This window comes from Schistocerca cancellata, chromosome 8, assembly GCF_023864275.1.
Source record: "Schistocerca cancellata isolate TAMUIC-IGC-003103 chromosome 8, iqSchCanc2.1, whole genome shotgun sequence".
In the NCBI taxonomy this organism is placed as follows: Eukaryota; Metazoa; Arthropoda; class Insecta; order Orthoptera; family Acrididae; genus Schistocerca; species Schistocerca cancellata.
In genome coordinates this window covers 103,028,571-103,050,309 of record NC_064633.1, presented here as the reverse complement: position 1 = coordinate 103,050,309, position 21,739 = coordinate 103,028,571, and the positions used below count along the sequence as shown (strand labels likewise).

The 21,739-nt window shown below is 39.8% G+C and overlaps 2 protein-coding genes across 6 annotated transcripts in view; one reads left to right on the top strand and one right to left on the bottom strand.

Moving 5' to 3' along the window:
- Positions 1 to 21,739, bottom strand: part of LOC126094852 (uncharacterized) — a 207,027-nt gene that overhangs the window by 151,303 nt on the left and 33,985 nt on the right. The gene's annotated exons all lie outside the window — the stretch shown is intronic.
- LOC126094849 (uncharacterized) overlaps positions 1 to 21,739 on the top strand; it is a 154,032-nt gene that overhangs the window by 125,895 nt on the left and 6,398 nt on the right. For 2 of the 4 annotated variants that reach the window (XM_049909463.1, XM_049909462.1), the window contains exon 2: positions 9,875 to 10,115. The exons of 1 other annotated variant lie outside the window; for it this stretch is intronic. In XM_049909463.1, the coding sequence (XP_049765420.1) occupies positions 9,875 to 9,999 (125 nt within the window). In that variant the 3' untranslated portion in view covers positions 10,000 to 10,115. Of the gene's footprint in view, positions 1 to 9,874; positions 10,116 to 21,739 lie in introns of those variants that run through there. One more of the 4 variants, XM_049909464.1, reaches the window with a different exon arrangement.

Genomic DNA, 21,739 nt, shown 5'->3' with positions numbered 1-21,739 from the left:
AAAACTTGGAATTCACAGTCGAGCGGCTACTCCTAAGCGACACATCACTATCGTAAATGCCAAACGACGCCTCGCTTGGTGTAAGGAGTGTAAATATTGGCTGGCTGAACAGTGGAAAAACGATGTGTGGAGTGACGAATAATGGTACACAATGTGGTGATCCGATGGCAGGGTGTGGGTATGGCGCATGACCGGTAACGACATGTGCCAGCGTGTAAAGTGCCAACAGTAACATTTGGAGGTTCAAATGGTTCAAATGGCTCTGAGCACTATGGGACTCAACTGCTGAGGTCATTAGTCCCCTAGAACTTAGAACTAGTTAAACCTAACTAACCTAAGAACATCACAAACATCCATGCCCGAGGCAGGATTCGAACCTGCGACCGTAGCGGTCTTGCGGTTCCAGACTGCAGCGCCTTTAACCGCACGGCCACTTCGGCCGGCAACATTCGGAGGCGGCAGTGTTATGGTGTGGTAGTGTTTTTCATGGAGGGGGCTTGCACCCTTGTTTTGCGTGGCACTATCGCACCACAGGCCTACATTGATGTTTCGAAAACCTTTTTGCTTCCCACTATTGAAGAGCAATTCGGGAATGGCGATTGCTTCTTTCGACACGATCGAGCACCTGTTCATTATTCACTGCCTGTGGCGGAGTGATTGCACGACAATAAAATCCTTGTTATGGACTGGCCTGCACAGAGTCCTGATCTGAATCCTATACGACTCCTTTGCGATGTTTTGGAGTCCGACTTCGTGCCAGACCTCACCGACCGACATCGATACCTCTCCTCAGTGCAACACTACGTGAAGAGTGGGCTGCCATTCCCCAAGAAACCTTCCAACACCTGACTGAACGTTTGCCTGGGAGAGTGGAAGTTGCATCAAGGCTAAGGATGGGCCAACAGCATACTGGATCCTAGCATTACCGATGGAAACCGCCACGAACTTGAAAGCGATTTTCAGCCAGGTGTCCGGGTACTTTTGCTCACATAGTGTATGTAGAATACAGGTAGTATCATGTAGGAATTCAACTGCACTTTATTTTACGTTAAATTCTGAATGTTTGAAATGAGCAAAGGGTTGGGAAGTGCTCATGGCATCTCCAACAATATTATCCAATTTTAAGTAGTAGAATAGCCATAGTGATAATGACTAATTCTGTGAAACTGAATAAAGACAGCGTACAAATATTAATGAATCGAACGTCTTGCAGGACCTACTTATTGTGGAAGAAAGTTCCCAAAGGCACGGAGTTAATACATAATGAGTACATCAGACAGCCTAATGAAGCGTTGTTCAATGACTGTAGGACAACTGGTTACATATAGTAATTCAGTCTATCTACACAGCAATTTCTTTTTGATAATATTACTTCCATTTTCATGTCTCCGAAATTTTAAGGTAATAACTCAATACAGAGGGGCACCATACAATATGCCGATGTTATCATTATGTGATTTCTACTTTTTTCCGCCTCCAGTCTCAATTATAATACAATTAATACCATGTTTACAAATGATTCTCGCTACTTTGAAGGCTATGAACACAAAAAAGGTAGAAGTGGTTGTAAAATATTTACAGATTGAGACCTATGGCAGCCAACAATTTAGGACGTTCTTAGAACGCCTTGGAGGCAACCTCGTTCGTTATCAACTTTTTCCTGAAAGGTAAATGATGGGATGGCAGACAGTTTATCATGCAACAAAGAAAAGTAAAAAAAAAGTTGAGAACTTGTCACTTCGGCTGTATTTTTAACATCCTCATAGGGAACAAAACATGTTTTCGATCATCTCTAAGAACAAGTGAAGCTTATCTAAAGATAAGATTCAAGTGGGAAGTGCGGAACTCTGCTCTGTCTAGAGATGGAATTGTGGGTTTCTTGTGCATCGTAAAGTGTGGTGCTCAACTTGAATCGGAGTATAGTCAGCTCTGAGTGGTAGGAGGAGACAATATCTCAACGTCTCAGGCTGGCTCTCATCTAATGGCAAACATATGCGCGTTCAGTTGGAGAAGTTCCTCCCACTCGTTACACATACGTACATATATCCCGTCTTACAAATCACTTGTGATTTGGTTCGGTCAGATAGAGCACACAGAGAATTTTTCAAAACGAAGAATTTCATTAGCAGAAGACATCCGTCATAAATCTCTAGAGTGTGATTCGTTGCTGGCATTGTCGCATTTTGAATGCAGTGAGGATCGGATGTCCACAATATTAATGTTACCTGATCCTCTCACCGGATTTCGATGAAAATCTCCTGGTTCTACAGCGCTTCCCAAAGCTTCGATATGAAGCACTGCTGCAGACTCAATACATCCTAAACTGATTCTGTCTTGTGTGTAACCTCCTTTAACCGTCTCAGGGTAATAGCCTTGGTGCAGAGTCGGAATGTTGATTCTGTGGCACTGGGCGATAAACTACATTGAGGCACTACATTCGTCTCACAACAGACAATGAGGGCCTAGCGATACACGAAATTATGGTACATAGTCTGACTTGCCTGTCAGAGTTTATTGACGATAAGTTTCGGCTGGCGAGTATCCACTAGTGTGCTGCGAAAACCAATCGCCACTCAGTCAATGGCCTCGCCTGTATAAAACAATTAGTTACATTCAATGAGAAACATCGTAAGTGAGTGAGTTATATACCCTAAGTAAAACCCCCGCCATACCGAGAAATTGTTGCTCTACATCTAATTTCACGTTCTCGATAATGGCAGCTTAACCACGATGTCTTGCTGTTACATAGTACACGCGGTTTTACGGATGCTACTGCGTTTGTAAGCACACGGATGTCTAGGTAGAGCCAGATATATTTCATGTTTCTACAGTGTAAAACAGATCTGGGTCAGCAGGTTCCTGAGGGTCGCGAAATCCACCCACCACTACACACCAAACATCCCGTCGACAGCGAGACATTAGGGACCGAGCACAAGGAAAAGATGGAAAATAAATCGGCCGTCCCCTTTTCAAAGAAGCATCCCGGTATTTCCTTCGAGCGATTTGGGGAAATCGTCGAAAACTTATTATATCTTGATCGCCGGACGAGAACTTGAACCGTTGTTCTTCCTAAAGTGTTCCCAGTGTGCTAACCTCTGCGCCACATCGCACGGATGTCATAATTTTACAGCTTGAGCAGCTAAGGATGAAACCCAAAGTATACACAGAATTAATAATCATGTCTTGGTGAGTTTTTCGTCAAATTATAGCAGACATTGAGGCAAATTTCCCAATATTAGCAACAAATTATTACCGTTTTTGTCCATGAATTATGATACAGACTTTGTATTTTGTAACTGAACTATATACATTTTTCTGTGTCATTTGTAACAAGGTTCTAAGAGAACTTCGGTGAATTACCATGTATGGGACCTCATCATATAGTTTCAAGATAACAGCCCCGAAAATCAGTGTCACGCCGACAGAAAAAGATACTCCACACACATCAGTCCCATTATATTAAATGTAAGCAAACACAAAACTCAGGTATTATTCTTGTTTTTACCTCTGCACTTGAGGCCCCGTAGTCTGTATTCTGCTGTTGTAACAATCAAATAACATAACTGAAAAGCCTTTTAGACACTGACAATATATATGACAGCAGAAAAAAAAGAAGACATTCACAATGCATACGCAGTCGAGAACGTGAATATCGTTTATGAAGAATGTCGCCCAACTATAGAGTCTGATCAGTAACCAGATAGTGGTAACTGTTGCGATTTGTCTTTGCGAATATTATAAAAAAAAAATCTACAAACTGGAAGTGTAGAGGAAAAAAATACGCCATGTAAAAAGAAGAGCGACTGATAGAAGGAAATGAAAATAACATTTTATCAGCAGTAACCATAATGTGAATGTCACTAAGAGGCGTCTTGGAAGTACGAAGGGATCGACCAAACGAGTCTTCTGTTCAAATTAGATTCCATCACATTTCATCATCTTCACATTTCGCTGCAACTGCAGTTTCATAGCAATGACTTCCAAAATAGGTTCTAGGTCTCCGAATGTTAACTACGAAAAGTGTAAAGTGATACGTGCAATGTCATTTATATAAGATCTGAGCAAGGAAAGAATAACGAAAAATCTTTTAGCGTAACTAAATATCCGTCTTCGTACTAATCCAATTCAGAATCGCGATTCCAGATCGCATAAGAATGCCCGTTACATCCTCGAGAGAGGAAAGAGCGTCGAGTCTTTCATTACAATATTACTATCCTCGAACTTTCTCTCTCTCGACGTCATTCAATATGTGAGGACGAGATATTAATTTTTGGAAGTTAAGTGGCTTGGTTGAAAATATTTTTGACGCGAATCTTCAAAATTACTGGTGCATCAATTTCTGTTCGTGCTGATAGAGTGGACTTTGTAAACATAAAACATGTACGTTGTATATGTTAGAAGTAAGTAACAATTATTTCAATGACATTGCCACAGTGGCGGTTAAGAAATCCGCGACCAAGTCGACAAATTCTTCTTATACAAACTCAGCGACTGCCCATAGGATGAGTCACAAAAAAAAGTAAGTTCAAATGGTTCAAAAAATGGTTCAAATGGGTCTGAGCACTATGGGACTTAACTTCTGAGGTCATCAGTCCCCTATAACTTAGAACTACTTAAACCACAACTAACCTAATGACATCACACACATCCATGCCCGAGGCAGGATTTGAACCTGCGACCGTAACCGTAACGCGGCTCCAGACTGTATCGCCTAGAACCGCTTGGCCACTCCGGCCGGCCAAATAGCAATTATTCAGTATTCAGTGAGACTATTATATGCACCTTCAGCACCAAAAGTTACAAATAAGGAGAAACAGGTGAAATAAACAACACTGACAGCTATTTTTTAATTCATAAATAAAGCATTACTTATCGTTATAAACAGACTACATCAGTTTAAGATACACATATATTTAAAGATCAAGCGAGTTTCTCATTCAATGGAAACGTGTTATATTCTATTTGATTAAATATCATTGATTAAATAGCATGAATCACTCAAGACGAATTACACTGTTTAACAGTAAGAAATGGAAGAATGGAAACCATAGTGAGGCTTCAGGTGGCATAACAATGGAAAATTTTGTTGCAGATAGAAAAATCGCTCATACATCACGGGCAAGTCAACCTTCGCAATAAGCTCTAATCGCCAGGTGAAAGCCGTTGCTGACACAAAGAATAGGATAAAAACAACGCTCCTTGTCTATCACCGTTCAATGTGTGTGAGGTGTGGCGGCTTTAATTTTGGGTGCATGACACTCCGCTGTCGACACCAACGACTTGCGTTGCAAATATCGATCCGATCATACGTGTGGAGCTAGGGCCTTTGGTCGAGGAGGGTGTTGTTGGTTTGGCGGGCCTTGCTACTGACAGCTAGCTGGAGGGCACGTGGCTCGCAAGTGGTTGCCATTGGGTGACTCCTGATGTTCAATAGGTCGGAGGCAGGCTCTGCCGCCTCGCTCAAGGATTGATAGCGTCGAATTACAGGAAGAGTAATGATCGGCAAGTTCCCGACCTAGTCTCCAAAACCAAATACACGAATCACAGGCTATAACACCCCCGCTTAGAATCCTGGAGGTCACGGCTTCTTTACACTTGAATGGAGTTAAGGGTAGCATCTTTCGTGTTTTGTGTAATTATCGTCAAAGGCCACGTCTGCGTTAACGTGGAATTGGACCTGTTGCATTAATGCGCGTCTGAAAGATTGCAAGTGTGATCATCAGTCAGTGTTAATGTATTGTTCTAGGCAATATTCTGTACGAGTGTACGGGTATTCCTTTTACAAACTGAGTTGATGAAATTCAAGGTGTAACATAGACTGTTTCAGATGCAAGGCACCCATGTATATAACTAACGATGGATTTCGGTCTTGAAACTGAAATAACAGCATTTGAAAGGCAGTTGGTTGTCATCTTTAGATCTAAACGTTCTCCTTTCTTTTTAGGACAAATGATTATTGTAAGAAGTCATTCCATTGACTCTGGCTGTCATTTGCGACTTTGCCGAAGAACATGTCTGAAGGGAGATACGACTCCACTTCTTAAAATTGTGATCTGTTGTCCTCCAGGATTACTGGAGATGTGTTCCTAGTCTTGACCTTTCCTTCTGACCTCTTACCACATGTCAGATAATACTAGGAATAACTTGTGCTTTGAAAGCTATAATGGTTTTTGTGCCGATTTATTTTTCAAACGAATAAGAAATCTTCATAGAACTTTCAGGACAACCGTTTTCGTTTCGTCTCGTTTTTTGGGAAGTATCCTCAGCAATTCTTCAGAAAGTCTTTAGAGTTTGCTTCCAAATGATAATCGATGAAATTCACCCAGACAGATACGTCCTCACAATACGATCATTCAGTCTTACTGTGAATATTATTACAACATCAAATATGAAAATCCTTTTTGTTCACCTACCATGCTACCCACCTTCAACAACAAGACGATCTTCGCTGTGCAATTCTCGAAATTTCACTTGAGTACCCCAGTCATTAATCTGTTTTGTTGTTATTTCCATTACAGATTTTCAAAATATCTTCTAAAATCACGACCAACATAAAATTGATTTTCTCATTTCGTTTTACATGTGAAGCGGGTTTCACACAGAAATAACAGTTTCCTTTAAGATAAAATGTCTGAACTGACGATCGATAAATGTAGAACTCATATTACTCTGTACCTGTTCTAGCACAATAACCCTTCTAATAAGGGTTCTTGCACTTTCCATGAACAACATCGGTGCAGCTCACCAGAATAAGATGTTCTCTCAATGAACATTTGTATCCCTTTTTCCTTCCCTTTGTTAGCTCTACCCCGTCCATAACACTTTCACCACTAATAAAATATTCAAACATTGTGCTGACTTTTATTTAAGAACGTAGCAAAGCAATGTTCTGTTGACGACTGATGCCTCCTCCATAACCAAACATAGCAGTGTTCAACAAAAGACTCAGCAGAAAGCTCATCTTTCTAACAGCGAAACAACGAAGAACGGATATCTGGACTGATAAATAAGTGAAACTACACCGGTGAATATTGAAAAACCTGAGTAGAAAGTCAAAACCAGATAGTCATTAACCACACTCTTTCCATAAAGCTAATAAGTTATACTCTACATCAACCAACTAAGTTCTGGAACTTTCATTAAATTGTTGAAAACACTTTTCAAGATCTATAACTGTTATCTAGAAAACCGTAAAATCAGCCAATTCTCAGACACAGCATTTCTTATGGCAACGAAACTTATATTCTTTTTAACTTGAGGAACAGATGTATTATACCTAGGAAAGCGTCGTAGTAACTATAAATACTCTCATATCCTCAACGTGGCGCTTATTTGAAGTAATGAGGATAATAAATTAACCATGCTATATAACACAAATATTCATTGACTGCTAAGAATGACCGGGACCTCAAACAGAACACAAACGGTAAGATGATTTCTAAGTTTACCGACAGAAACATATCGGTAAAAGGAGGCGAAACTTCCAAAGAAACTTCCGGAAGCTATGGTCGTAATCAGTAAGCCTATGTGTCGGGGAAAGTCGTAGAGTTTCGTGCAGTAGGCGAGCATAGTATATTTTGAGTTCGAAAATTTTTGAAATAAGCTTAATTTAATTCATTACTATTAATAAGTCATACGTTTCAACATGACGCTCCTGTTGTACGCTTTCAGGAAATTTTGTTTTTTTTCGTTTGCCATTTCCACCATGGCACTTAGGGGATTGGCATAGTACGTAATGCACCAGACTCGCATTCGTGATACCCGAGTTGAACCCAGGGCCGCCATTCTGATTTGAGTTGTAAATAGCTTCTCAGCTCACCATACGTTAATTTCTTGAAGGCTACATTGAAGTGGCCACGCCGCTTCCTTCAATTCCGGTAAATGATTATCGGCGCAATACGTCGTGTCCAGCAACACAAAGCATTTAACTAATATCCTCATTTCAATTAAAGCAAACAAACGACCTGCTAACGAAGTGTAAACCGTGTGTCTGTTATCAGCACTGAGTAAAACGGCAATTCTTTTCCGGGTACTTCTCCTCACTTCGTGGCTGTTATTGTATGCTGTTAACTCCACTCACTAACTTGTTATTGTTAGGAATTGGATTTCGTGCTGGAAAGATGTGGATGGTCGTCATGTATGCACAAATGTTCACTGTCATCTCTAAAGAACATTACCGCCATACAGAAACACATCTCAATGGAGATACCATCGTCAAATGCATTTTATTGACTGATTTCTGCTTGATGATAAATTTTATAATTTACGAAATGAATGACTGACAATAAAATAGATTTTATATATAATTACACACTCTGTATATTGCCATAGGGTGTTCTATTACAAGTTCAGTTTAAAATGATGACCTTTGTTGAAACCCCCTGGAAATGAAATGCAGGCTATACCTATGGTTATAGGTGTAGGGAATAGAGTCATAACTATTCACTTGCGAGTCTTGGAGTTTCCGGATTGGATAGTATTTGTGCTACCAGCGGTGTACAATTCTTCACTAATCATGCATTTTATCCTCATAAATTAGAAACAGTTGATGCATTTCCTCTTTCGTATAGAACAAGAAGTCTAGCTCCACAATACAATTATTGCATTGTACATGAAAGCTGATTAGAATAGCATTCAACCTGTATTATGTGCTACACACTTTGATGATATGTAACGACATACAATAAGCACTCATATAGTCCTACTTTCCCGAATTTGTTTAAGTTGTTTAACTTCCTTCTACAATTGAGTTAAAAAGTAAGCTACAGAAATTATGATTTTAAAGCACACATACGATAAGGCTTACAGCACAGTATGTCTACATGTTAATGGCCTCTGCAACGAAGTGTATCATTCAGTGACAGAGAACTAATAGAGTACTGAGTAATGCTTATATCACATGGAGTACTGTGTATTAGATGACGGGAGGCAAATTGTCGTCAGTATTTAGTACTTCACTTTCTGTAACCTTTATCACACCAGACCGAGTCGACAGACGTTTAGTTGGTGATACACTAGAAAACTCGCCTGATCCCCGCTAACAACACCTTTTTGTTGAGGAAACACAAGAGAATTCCTGCTTTACGCCTTCTACTACGAATCGCTAAGGACAATAGCGCCCCACACTGCTTGGGTTGACCACGTGATGGTACCAAGGGATACATACCTTAATGCAAGTGCAGTAGCTAGATCAGTCTATCCTACCCACACTGTAGTGCCACTTCTACACTTTGCTCCACAAGGTTATTCTGCGTTTATTCCTCAATTATACAGTGTGATACTGTAGTGCTCATGGTAGTGGCACTACAAGACTGTGGTGAACCTATCTACCATTAGGAAAACGTAGTAAGCTAGCAGAGCAGTGTTTAGTACTGACCACTACCACTGCACCTGTGGGGAGGTACATAAACTGGTCATGTAACATGTGCAAAATTCGTCAGCCACATTTAGGACATTTGCTGACGTTTTTGGTTCCATGTATGTTGTATTAAATTTCTTGTCGCAGAGTCTTATACTCCGCTTTGAGAGTTTTTAAACATTAATGAAAATCACCCTGTATATATCAGATCACTATGGTATAAAATATCCACCTAAAGCTACACTGTGTATAGCTGGATATGCTAGAAACAAAAGTTATAGCATAGAGCAGTGCTCGTGATATTTAAAGCAGCAATTACTCCAAAGGAAACCTGTCAGAAAAACAAGTTGTGTGTGATCCAATTCTTCAGTGTGTTATATACTTACAAAATTTAAGGTTAGTATCTGTGTCAACTGTAGATGGAAGTTTTTGTTAAGCCTACTAACATTTTCTGATGAGACAGGAGAGTACGCAGGTGTCAGAGGAACATCATATATTTTGTTTATTGTTGAGCAGGTGCTCACGCCCGGGCTGGCCACATGAAACATGCACGTGGAGGCAGCCGACACATTGCGTCCAGAGCTGGAAGCAGACCCCCTGCCAGGTCAGGCGCCGCCCGCAGAGCTGCACACAGCAAGTAGTCGCTGTTGCTGAGGGAGCACCACACTGCAGAGGCGCAGTCTGGAGCTGCTACCACTGTCCTGTACCCTGCACTCATGTGGAGAAAATAAAGCACCACTGTACTTTGTGGCAAACATATGTGTCTATTACTCGATGTCCTATAAATTCAAGATTAAGTGCACGCATAGGTAATAACTAAATATGGAAAAAAGTTGCATAAGTTCCAAAGTCTTATAAGTGTACCAGTTTTCGGGTGTAAACGAGATATGCGGCCAGATATTATACTACCTGTATCATAATATTATCTGTGTATGTTGCACAGTGATGTGAATGGCACTTTGGATTTCTTCTTATGGAGTCATAATCTACAGTATAGAGCGCTGAATTGAAAATGTGGCCTTTGTCTAGACAATCATTACTCAAGGAGTAACTTATAACGCTATTTGAGAAAGTTTTTAAAAAAATATGCAGTACAAAATAATCAAATTTTGCAATTGGAACAAGGGGAGAAATGAATGAATACTGGAAAGAATTTAGGGCCAGAGCTACTTCTCAAAGTTTTATAGCTTTGTTCAACGAAAGTATATTACATATGACATGGATGTAGACCAAGACAAATGAGGATGTGAGCCTCAATCTGATAGTCAAGAGATGTGTGCCAAAGAACATAAAGTATAATCATTATGTCAGATAAAATCTCGAAAACAAGTTGTCTCAGAATCTCAGCAACACTACTTACTTTCTGAGATGTATGCAAAGATTTCAACGATCTTCTGCTGACTGCTGTTTGGGACAGCGTCTGCTGATTGCACTTTTACTACACATGAACTAATAGTCCTGTTGAAGTCAGAGTTAACAGTAAACTTAGTGTACGAATTAAACGCAGACTCTAGACTGAATGATAAATTGACTTGGGAAGGAAGATAAATGATACACCTTTTAACCAAGTACCTATCACTATTACTCAATTCAAAAGCAATAACAAGTGAAGGATTACGCAATCCGCCTGGTGACCATGTGGGAGAAAATGCCACAATATGTGAGAAACTGTACAAAGAAAAATTCTTAACATAGCGGCAGATAAGAACGCCTTCGAATAAGCGGTAATGTGATATGGCCATCACCTCCGACTGCACTGGTAAATGAAGGAGAATCAAATACTATACCTCAGACATGGCTCATAACATGTCTCTTTGAACAAAGCAAGTTAAGTATGAATACAAATGAAGGCCTACTTAACACCCTGAAAGATTGCATACGGAGTATTGTACCAAGCTGCGAAAGGTTTCCTCGATTTTCACCATAATGCAGATCGGTTCTCACCGGTGGTTATCCTAGTTACTGCTCGCACTGAAGTTGACCCTTCACCTGTGGTAGAGTGGGAGGTCGCCCCGGGGCGAAGCAGGCGGCGAAAGACTTCCCAAGCGGCAGCACGTAAGGCCTCCCCGGTTTGTCTGAGAAACAATTTCCAGGTGATCTCTGGGGCTGACATTTTCAGTGAGCCAGATGCTGTCGCCTGTACTGTTTTAGAGGAAGCCACTCAGCCTGCAAGTTCTGGGCAATCGCAGAGGGTGGGATTATTGGTAGTTGGGAGCTCCAATGTTAGGCGCGTTATGGGGCCACTTATGGGCTTGGCTGACAAGATGGGCAAGAAAACTAATGTGCACTCCGTGTGCATACCGGGTGAAGTCATTCCAGATGTGGAAAGGGCTCTCTTGGATGCCATGAAGAGCACAGGATACAGCCAACTGCAGGTTGTTGCTCAAGTTGGTACCAATGATGTGTGTCACTTTGGACCAGAAGAGATTCTCTCTAGTTTCGAGAGGCTAACAGAAATGGTAAAGGCTGCCAGTCTTGCTAGCAAGATGAAAGCACAGCTGAGGATTTGCAATATAGTCGATAGGACCGATTGCGGAGCTCTGCTACTGAGCCGAGTGGAGGGTCTGAATCAGAGGCTCAGACGGTTCTGCGACCGTGTAGGCTGCAGATTCCACGACTTGAGCCAAAGGGTGGTTGGGTTTCATGTTCCGCTGAATAGGTCAGGTGTCCACTATACGCAGGAGGCGGCTACACGGGTAGCGGGGCTGTGTGGCGTGGACTGGTCAGTTTTTTAGGTTAGAGGTTCTCCGGAAAACACAAGTAGGGCTTCAGTCACAAAGGGTGCAGGCTGAGCATAGTAAGAACGTAGACACAGGAACCATTGGTATATCGTTTGTTAATTGTCGTAGCTGTGTTTTTGAGAGTACCAGAGCTCTAAGCACTAGTAGAAAGCACTGATGCTCAAATTGTTATAGGCAGTGAAAGCTGGCTAAAGCCGGACATAAGCTCAGCCGAAATTTTTGCGAAGAACCTAACGGTGTTCCGAAAGGGCAGGCTAAACACAGTTGGCGGTGACGTGTTTTTTGCTGTCAGAAGTAGTTTTTCTTGTCGCCAAACTGAAGTAGATACTTCCTGTGATTTGGTATGGGCAGAGGTCACTGTTGGCAACCGGAATAAAATAATAAATTGATCGTTTTAACGACCTCCCAATTCAGATGATACAGTTGCTGAAAGGTTCAAAGAAAACTTGAGTTTGATATTAAACACATACCCGACCTATACGATAATGGTTGGTGGTGACTTTAATTTACCCTCAATATTTTGGCGTAAATACATGTTTAATTCCGGAGGTACGCATAAAATATCATCCGAAATTGTGCCTAACGGATTCTCTGAAAATTGTTTCGAGCAGTTAGATCATGAGCACACGCGAAGAGAAATCGGTCGTGGAAACACACTTGACCTCTTAGCAACAAAGAATCCTGAGTTAACAACGAGCATCAAACCCGATTCAGGGATTAGGAACACAGGTGTCGTAGCGAGATTGAACACTGCAATCCCCAAATCCTCGAAAAATAAGCGATAAAATATATATTCACTTGAAGCCTTCCTAAGAGGCAATCTCCACTCATTTCAAATTAATAATATAAGTGTAGACCAGATGTGGCTGAGATTCAAAGAGATAGTATCGGCAGCAATTGAGAGATTTATGCCAAATAAATTAACGAACGACGGAGCTGATCCTCCTTGGTACACAAAACTTAAATTAGAAGGAACACATAAAGAATGTTGTGGGTAAGGTTAACCAAAGACTGCGTTTTATTGGCAGGACAATTAGAAAATGTAATAGATTTACTAAGGACACTGCCTACACTACGCTTGTCTGTTCTCTTTTAGAATACTGCTGCGCGGTGTGGGATCCTTACCAGGTAGGACTGACGGAGTACATCGTAAAAGTTTAAAGAAAAGCAGCACGTTTTGTATTATCGCGAAGTATGGGAGAGAGTATCACAGAAATGATACAGAATTTGGGCTGCAAATCATTAAAAGAAAGACGTCTTTCGTTGTGACGGAATATTATCACGAAATTCCAATCACCAACCTTCTTCTCCGAATGCGAAAATATTTTGTTGACACCGAAGTTCATAGGGAGGAACGATCAACATGATAAAATAAGGGAAATCAGAGCTCGTACAGAAAGATATATGTGTTCATTCTTTCCACGCGCTATACGAGATTAGAATAATAGAGAATTGTGAAGGTGCCAGATGAACCCCATGCCATGCACTTGAATGTGATTTGCAGAGGATCCGTGTAGCTGTAGATGTAGTTTGTAGTGTGAGAATAGCCATCAGAATGTAATGTCAATTCAGTTACCTAGAGTCCATGTGCAAATTGCGACACTAGTCGTCCAGAACAGAACATGTGGAACTCACGAGATGAAAAGATCGCAAAACTAAGAACAACACTTTGTCCACTATAAAACAAAGCCCATAAACACGTGAGACAGTACATGCTGTTCTGTGACTGGTCCATACTTAGCGTCTGCAAAGTATAAGTTTGTGGACATGCTATCACTCGAATAGTCAAAGACTGGAATGCATTAAACAATCGATTGTTATGATAGGAAAAGCTTTTGAACAGACTTTCGAGCATGAATCCATGTAAGAATCGATAAATTGATCATTGAAATTTTAAGGAATAGCTTTCATCAAACACCCCTTAGATTTACAGCAAGTCTCGAATGCTATTTTGCAGGGTGGTCAGCATTCCAGAAATGATAACTTAACCTCCAGCATGCACCTAAAACAAACACAATAATTATTGAGTAATTACACTAACATATAATGGACTGATACTCTAATAGCAATGTATATGTTTATAGGTCCATATCATCACAACATCATTATTTTAAATAACTGTACTCTTAGTAAATATCATTTCCTGAAATGAATATAAATTATATGGCATCATTATCTAATTTTTAAGGAAGCAGAACTTTTTGTGGCTCTCCTCCTGAATTTGTTACTTTTGCACCAAACAACCTAACCTATTACACTTTTAATATCAGTCTGCTGTCGAATGAGTGGATGTAAATTATGTTAATGACATTGTTTACAGTATTATTCCATGTAGAAAACGATACATGAATGGGCCTTAGAATGGGATTAAGAGGCTGTTTCTAGAATAAACTGTTTCTTTAACTCTAGTTAATCGTTGTTCACAAACAGAATCATGGAGTACAGAAGCAACTGTGTTGCACCTGCCAAGGAAATCATGATTGTGGAGACCTCAGACAGAAGAATGGCTTAGATTTCAGTCCTACATGATATCTTCTCGAGCCATGGCAATGTAGGACGTCTGCAGTGCACTAACCACCGGCGGTCACTCCTAATACTAACATTTCAATCAACATTTTGTCAGCTAGCACCTCACCCTGTCTGGAGTGTCTGCAGTATTAGTCCAGTGGAAATGCCATAGAGCATGATTGTTTGATATGCTATTTGTGTAGTGTGAGTGCCCACCATTTTGCTGGTAAAGACAGCAATTCCATTCAAAGCATGACCCATTCTCATGTGTGACCTCACATTATCTCATAGTAATCATCTTGTACTCATATCTCAACATGAAAATATTTGTAAAGGCTGCTAGTACGATGTTAAATAAAGACACAATTAGTAGCTACACGTAACAAAAAAATTTCGATTTGAATTGAGGTAGAAGTAGATCATCACAGCCTTAATAAACACAAATTTTTTCCTTGACATTTATAGTAATTATAAGACAAACAGTGCCAAAACTCCAGAGTAATGACATTCACATTAATGAATATATGTAACAATTAAAATACTGCCTCAACAAAGCAAGGAATGTATTACAACAATATTGTAAACTTACACACAATTTAATTTACGTCAATTTTTAAATTATTACATATTCAGAATACCTAATATGTTATTTGCACTTTTCTGCTCAGATAATACCTTTTAGTTGTCACTGTTCTTAATTATCCCTTCTACCCAATTAGTGATGTCATCATACATTTATAAACTCTGCAAATAATGAATAAAGAATGACATGCAGTCAGATGTTCGATACTCAACAGAAAGTTTTTCAAAAGGCTATTAATAGCATATTCACTTGCCAATTTCCACTTAATATTTCTGTCCACTCCAGAAGATCGAAAAATGTAATTCAGAATTGATGCTTTGCAGGATCATTCAGAAAGATAGTTCTGCACACCAAACTGTGTATACAACGCCAACAGCGAAGATCCTGTTACATTCCTTAAATTTTATCCTGCCATAGTACTAAACTTTTACAAAACATCTATGCATACCTTGAATCATGCTGAAATTGACTATGAGGACTCAACACAAGCTATGTAGCCTTAACTTACAACATGGCATAAGGGACATTGGTATAATTTGACCTGCATTCTGGCAAAGACATCAACGAAGTTGTCAAAGTACTTTGTGCTGTTAGGCTCTCTCTGGACATTAAGTATCTTTTATGTTGGGTTTTCAGATTGTTATCCATCTCTGCCTCCTCCAGAAGATTAATCTGAATACCTTTTTCCACTTCATGAAATATTTCCATGTTTTTCAATATTCCACATTGTATTTTCTAGTTTTGTCGCTCAAAGAAGATTTATGCTTGGGTTTACAATGTTCTTTAAATCTTATGTTAAGCTTCATTCCTGTTAGGCTATGTATTCCTGGTCACAAAGGCCACAAGTGATTTTTTACACTCTTGAGCTATCATAAACTGATAGCAATATATACTCTTACCTGAATAGTCAAGATTATATAAGCATTTAGCTCATGGAATTTACTGTGTAGTTTTTGAATCTGTGTTGTACTACTAGTGGTTACTGATTGTTATAGTGTGACAAGAATTGCTGATGCTACAAATTTTTGTTATTTTAATGTCCTGCAAGAAAATGTACAAAGAACCGACTCGCGAATGAATTATTATATACTTTTTAATGCCATGTGATGAAAAGTTATGAGCGTTTGGATAATTAGTAACTAATTAAGGCAATTGATCAGAATAATAAGCAAGCTGCAGGTAAAGAGTTCTGATAATTATGTAACTTGCAACAGTTGTGGAATCTTACACCTAATATGTGCTGAAAATTCAGATGAACATACCTGCCTTCTTTCACATTTATAGCACCTTTATTCAGATTAACATACCATTATTTAGTAACATTTTTGATGTAATAGTAACCAAATAAAAGACCTTAAAAGTCTGGTTGATGATGTTGATCCATAACTGTGCTGTTTCTCTTATGAAATATACGTGAACATGTCATGTTTTTCTACATCTACATCTACATAAATACACCGCTAGCCATCAAGCGTTGTGTGGCGGAGGGCACAATTCGTGCCAAAATCGTATTTATCCCCCACCCCCCTCACCGTTCCACTCGCGAATCGTGCAAGGGAAAAACGACCTTCTGAACCCCTCAGTACGAGCTCTTATTCCCCTTATCTTTGAATGATGATCACTACGTGGTTTGAAAGTTGGTGGTAATAATATATGCTCTACATCCTCAGTGAAGATTGGATTTCGGAATTTAGAGAGCAGAACCTTCTGTTTAGCGTCTCGTCTATCTGCAAGTGTGTCCAACTTCAAACTTTCTATGAAATTTGTAACGCTCTCGCGATGGCTAAATGTACCAGTCACGGATCTTGCCGCTTTTCTTCGGGCCTTCTCAATCTCTTGAATCAGACCCAACTGGTAAGGGACCCATACAGACGAACAGTACTGTAAGACTGGACGAACTAACGTATTGTAAGCTATTTCTTTTGCTGAAGGACTGCAGCGCTTCAGGATTCTACCAATAAACCGCAATCTAGAGTTCGCCTTACCCGTTACTTGTGTAAACTAATCATTCCATTTGAGATCATTTCGAAAAGTCACACATAGATACTTGACTTATGTTACCGCCTTGTTACACGAAGTAAATTACACTTTCTAATATTGAGAGATAACTGCCGCTCATTACACCACTCAAATCTTTTCTGCAAATCCTCATTGATTTGTTCACAACTTTCGTGTGATACTACTTTCCTGTAGACTACAGCCTTATCGGCAAACAGTCTAAGGCCGCTGTCAATACCATCAACCAAATCGTTTATGTAAATCGTTAAAAGCAGAGGACCTATTACGCTGCCCTGGGGCATACCTCAAGTTACTCTTGTTTCTGTTGAAGCTACCCCATTTAGGGCGACACTTTCTAATATTGAGAGATAACTGCCAGTCATTCTATCCAACCGCATATGTCATTGGATACACCGTAAGGGAGTACTTTTTGTAGCAAGCGACAGTGTGGAACTGAGTCGAACGCCTTTCGAAAGTCGAGAAATATGGCATCAGCCTGGAAGCCGGTATCTAGACCCTGTTGAACATCATGTACAAAGAGGGCCAGCTGGCATGACCGCTGTTTCCTAAAACCGTGTTGGTTTCTGCAGATAAGCTTCTCAGAGTCTAGAAAGATAATTATGTCTGAACACAAAATATGTTCCATGATTCTACAACAAATCGATGCCAGTGAAATTGGCTGGTAATTTTGTGCATCAGATTTTCTACCCTTTTTATAGATTGCTATGACCTGGGCCTTCTTCCAGTCCCGTGGAACTTGTCGCAGTTGTGATAGATGACGGATAAGAATGGTGCTATATTTGTAGCATAGTAAACATAAATCTAACGGGAATACCGTCTGGGCCAGATGCCTTCCTGGCGTATAAGGATCTTAACTGTTTTACAATCTCAGATACACTAAACACTATGTCAGCCATCCTTGCGTTTGTTAGATAATTGAAAGGGGGAATGGTGCTGCAGTACTCTATCGCAAACGAGTTGCTGTAAGCTAGGTTTAGAATTTCGGGTTTCTGTTTATCATCATCAGTTATATTACCCGTACTGTCAGCAAGAGAAGGTATTGAAATATTTGAGCGTTCATAGATTTTACAGACGACCAAAATTATTTGGAGTTATTTTTATAATCCGCAGATAAAATATTGCTTTCAAATTAGTTAAAGAGTCTCTCATTGTCCTTCTGACAGCTGCTTTTATGTCACAAAATTTCTGTTTGTCTGCGGGGCAGTGACTACGTTTAAAACGACTGTGAAAAATTCTCTTCTTTCTCAGCAACTTTCTAATATGTTTGTTGTACCAAGGTGGATCCTTTTCCTCCCCTATACATTTGCTGGGCTTATACTTCTCTAGCACGTGGTGAACAATACCTTTTATTTCAGACCAAAGATGCTTAATATCTTTGTGCCCTGTGGTGATTGGATCTGACGATGAAGATATTCATTAATGACAATTTCATTTGCTTTTCCAAAGAAGAAAATTCTACGATGTTCCTTTTTTTTTTTTTTTTTTTTTTTTTTTTTTTTTTTTTTTTTTTTTTTTTTTTTGCAGCTTCCACTGACATAGAAGCCATAACGACACTACGGTCGGTAATAACTTCTTCTAGATTAACTTCCTCAAAAAGATCAGGTCTGTTTGTCGCCAAGATATCTAATATGTTCACGTCTCGAGTTGGTTTTCTAACCAATTGCTCAAGGTTGTATGTTGAGAGCGCTCCTAGAATAAATTCATACGAATCTTAGCTTCTACCCCCTGTGATAAACATGTAATTTTGCCAGTCAGTGGATGCTAGATTAAAGTCTCCACCTATGGATAATTCGGATATTTAATTCCTATGTACTCAAGACTTTCCGAAACGTTCTGCGACATTTGTTGAAGATGGGCCGTGCGGTTCTGGCGCTGCAGTCCGGAACCGCGGGACTGCTATGGTCGCAGGTTCGAATCCTTCCTCGGGCATGGGTGTGTGTGATGTCCTTAGGTTAGTTAGGTTTAAGTAGTTCTAAGTTCTAGGGGACTTATGACCTAAGATGTTGAGTCCCATAATGCTCAGAGCCATTTGAACCATTTTCGTTGAAGATGCTGGTGGTGTATAAAAACATCCTAATACAATGGTCAATCCTTGTCTGGTTGACAGCTTTATCCAAACTATTTCACAGTCCGGCCCATTATCGATCTCAACTGTGTTTAAACAGCTATTAACTGCAATGAACACACCACCTCCTATAGCATCAGTCCTATCCCTCCTACCTAATACAATATTTTCATAGCTACTGTTTATTTCGGAGATTAAATCGGGGATCTTTCTACAGACATTTCGACAATTTACTAACATCAGATTAAGTATATTTAAATCCTTTGGAATGACCTGTTTAGGCGAACTAACAATTTTTACAGTTGGCACACCCACATCAGTATCATGATCTGGTAATTTTTCGGGCCAACGGTTTGTTTCCCATGGGGAGGAACCTAAGCTAAAAAAAACCCTATGGGCACGCCACAAGTACTGTGCCACCCATGTAGCTGCTTCCTGTGTATAGTGAACCCCTGATCTATCGAGGGACGTCCTGTAACCTTCCACCCCATAGTGTAAGTCGAGGAATCTACAACGAGTTTCGTCACAGAGTCGACATAGCCTCTGGTTTAGATTATCCACTCCACTCCCAAACAGAGGACCTCGCTCCACCCTCGGTATGATGCTGCAGATCATCAGCTTCCACTCCTGGAGAGATGGAGGCTGCCTTCACCAATTCAGCCAGCCGTCGAAAGGACAAAAGGATTTCCTCGGAACCCTGACTACAGGCATCGTTGGTGCCGAAATGAGCAACAATCTGCAGCTGGTTGCACCCTGCACGCACGATAGCCGCTGGAAGAGCCTCTTCCACATCCTGGACAAGCCCCCCCGGCGAGCACACCGAGTGAACGTTGGACTTCTCCCCCGCCCGCTATGTTCCTGAGGGGCTCCATGACCCACCTAACATGACCTTCTGTTATAGCGTAGCTTGATAAATTAAGACAATAACTAGGCAAGAATTCCAACTGAGAACTATTAAGCAAATATCAGTAAGACATTGGCTGGAGACTTACTTTGATACTCTGTAGGTCTATTGTTTAACTACGTGCTGATCTGTAATTCCCCTAATCCATTTGGTACTGCTGAACATTGATAGCCTGTCCTTATAAATATAGATAATTGATGTATTAAACAAAGAACTAGAGCAATGGTTAGATCTAGCGATGTTAAGCACTTATAATGACTATTAAACTATGTATAAGGTCTCTGTCTGTATAAAAAAAGATTTACTTTCAGTGTTGGTTAAACTGAGATGTGTCTACCTGTGTTTATACTAACACTGTTTAGTAACCATAACACGCAGACGGCAACTGAACGATTAGTGCTGTAATATAATACATGTATTTTGAGTAATCTGTTATTAAAATGTTAATATTGTAATATAATGGATCCCCTTGAGTTTGTTATTATGTATGATCTTAACATCAGTGGGGTGTATTTCTAGCAGATGCATATTGGCTTTTCGTTAAATCTTTTACGTATTCTGTTGGATCCACGCATTTTTCACACGGTTAACAGCTATAAGGATAAATGAACGAAGCTAATAGCAAAGTTGGAACATTGTACATCCAGTATCTGATACTACAATCACGCAGACACAGAGCTAAGATGCGTCTGTACGTTCTTTGTTACTTTGCTATAAGCTGTAAAGTATTTATTGGTGTCTCACGTATCAGCTGCATGCTTTCATGTTACACATGTTGTGATATGGGTTCCTGATTATTTTTGGTACTGGAGACCTGATGATGGTCTGATCCTAGACCAAAATTGATTGTCTGTTATAAAATATATCGCTATGAATTCTATTGCATAATGCGGTTCTTAACATTCATTGCACTTCTTTAGCGCCACATGCACAAAATATTTCTTGCGGTGCCCAGTTAAGCGAGTTTGGTGGTCAATATGTACCAAGGAAGCAATTTAAAGTAATTTATGTGTGTACAAGCAAAGAGATTTGTAAGGGAGTGTATTTCGTTGAAAGTGATTTCAGCTTCTTCTAAATGAATATCAAGGTTAGGAATGATGTGTCTGAGAATATCAAGATATATTGTAAAAATAAATTGCTTAAGGGTGAATTAAAAGCAAAACATAGGTAAGGAAACCATCCTCTACAGACTGAAGAATATAGAGGGGTGTGTTGTACATATGTGTATTGATGTTTTAGAGAAATGTATTGACAGCATCATGAAAGAGCGTGTACCACCTGGCAAAAGCAAAGGTTTCACAAATGTGACCTAGGTATTACTGGTACAGACAATAACGAATTAAATTTTAAGGCACACAAAGGCAGTTCTCTTGTCATCGTTTCAGAACTGCATATATTACTAAAACTCTTATTAAAAGATGATCAAATATTTAAGATTCCTAAAGCTCCCACTGGTAAATACCGAGACGAAATTAAGGGGAAGGTAATAATTCCTGTTCCAATTCTTACTGACATTCATTGAAAAACTGGTTAGGTATCAACTCAATCGATAATAAGCTTA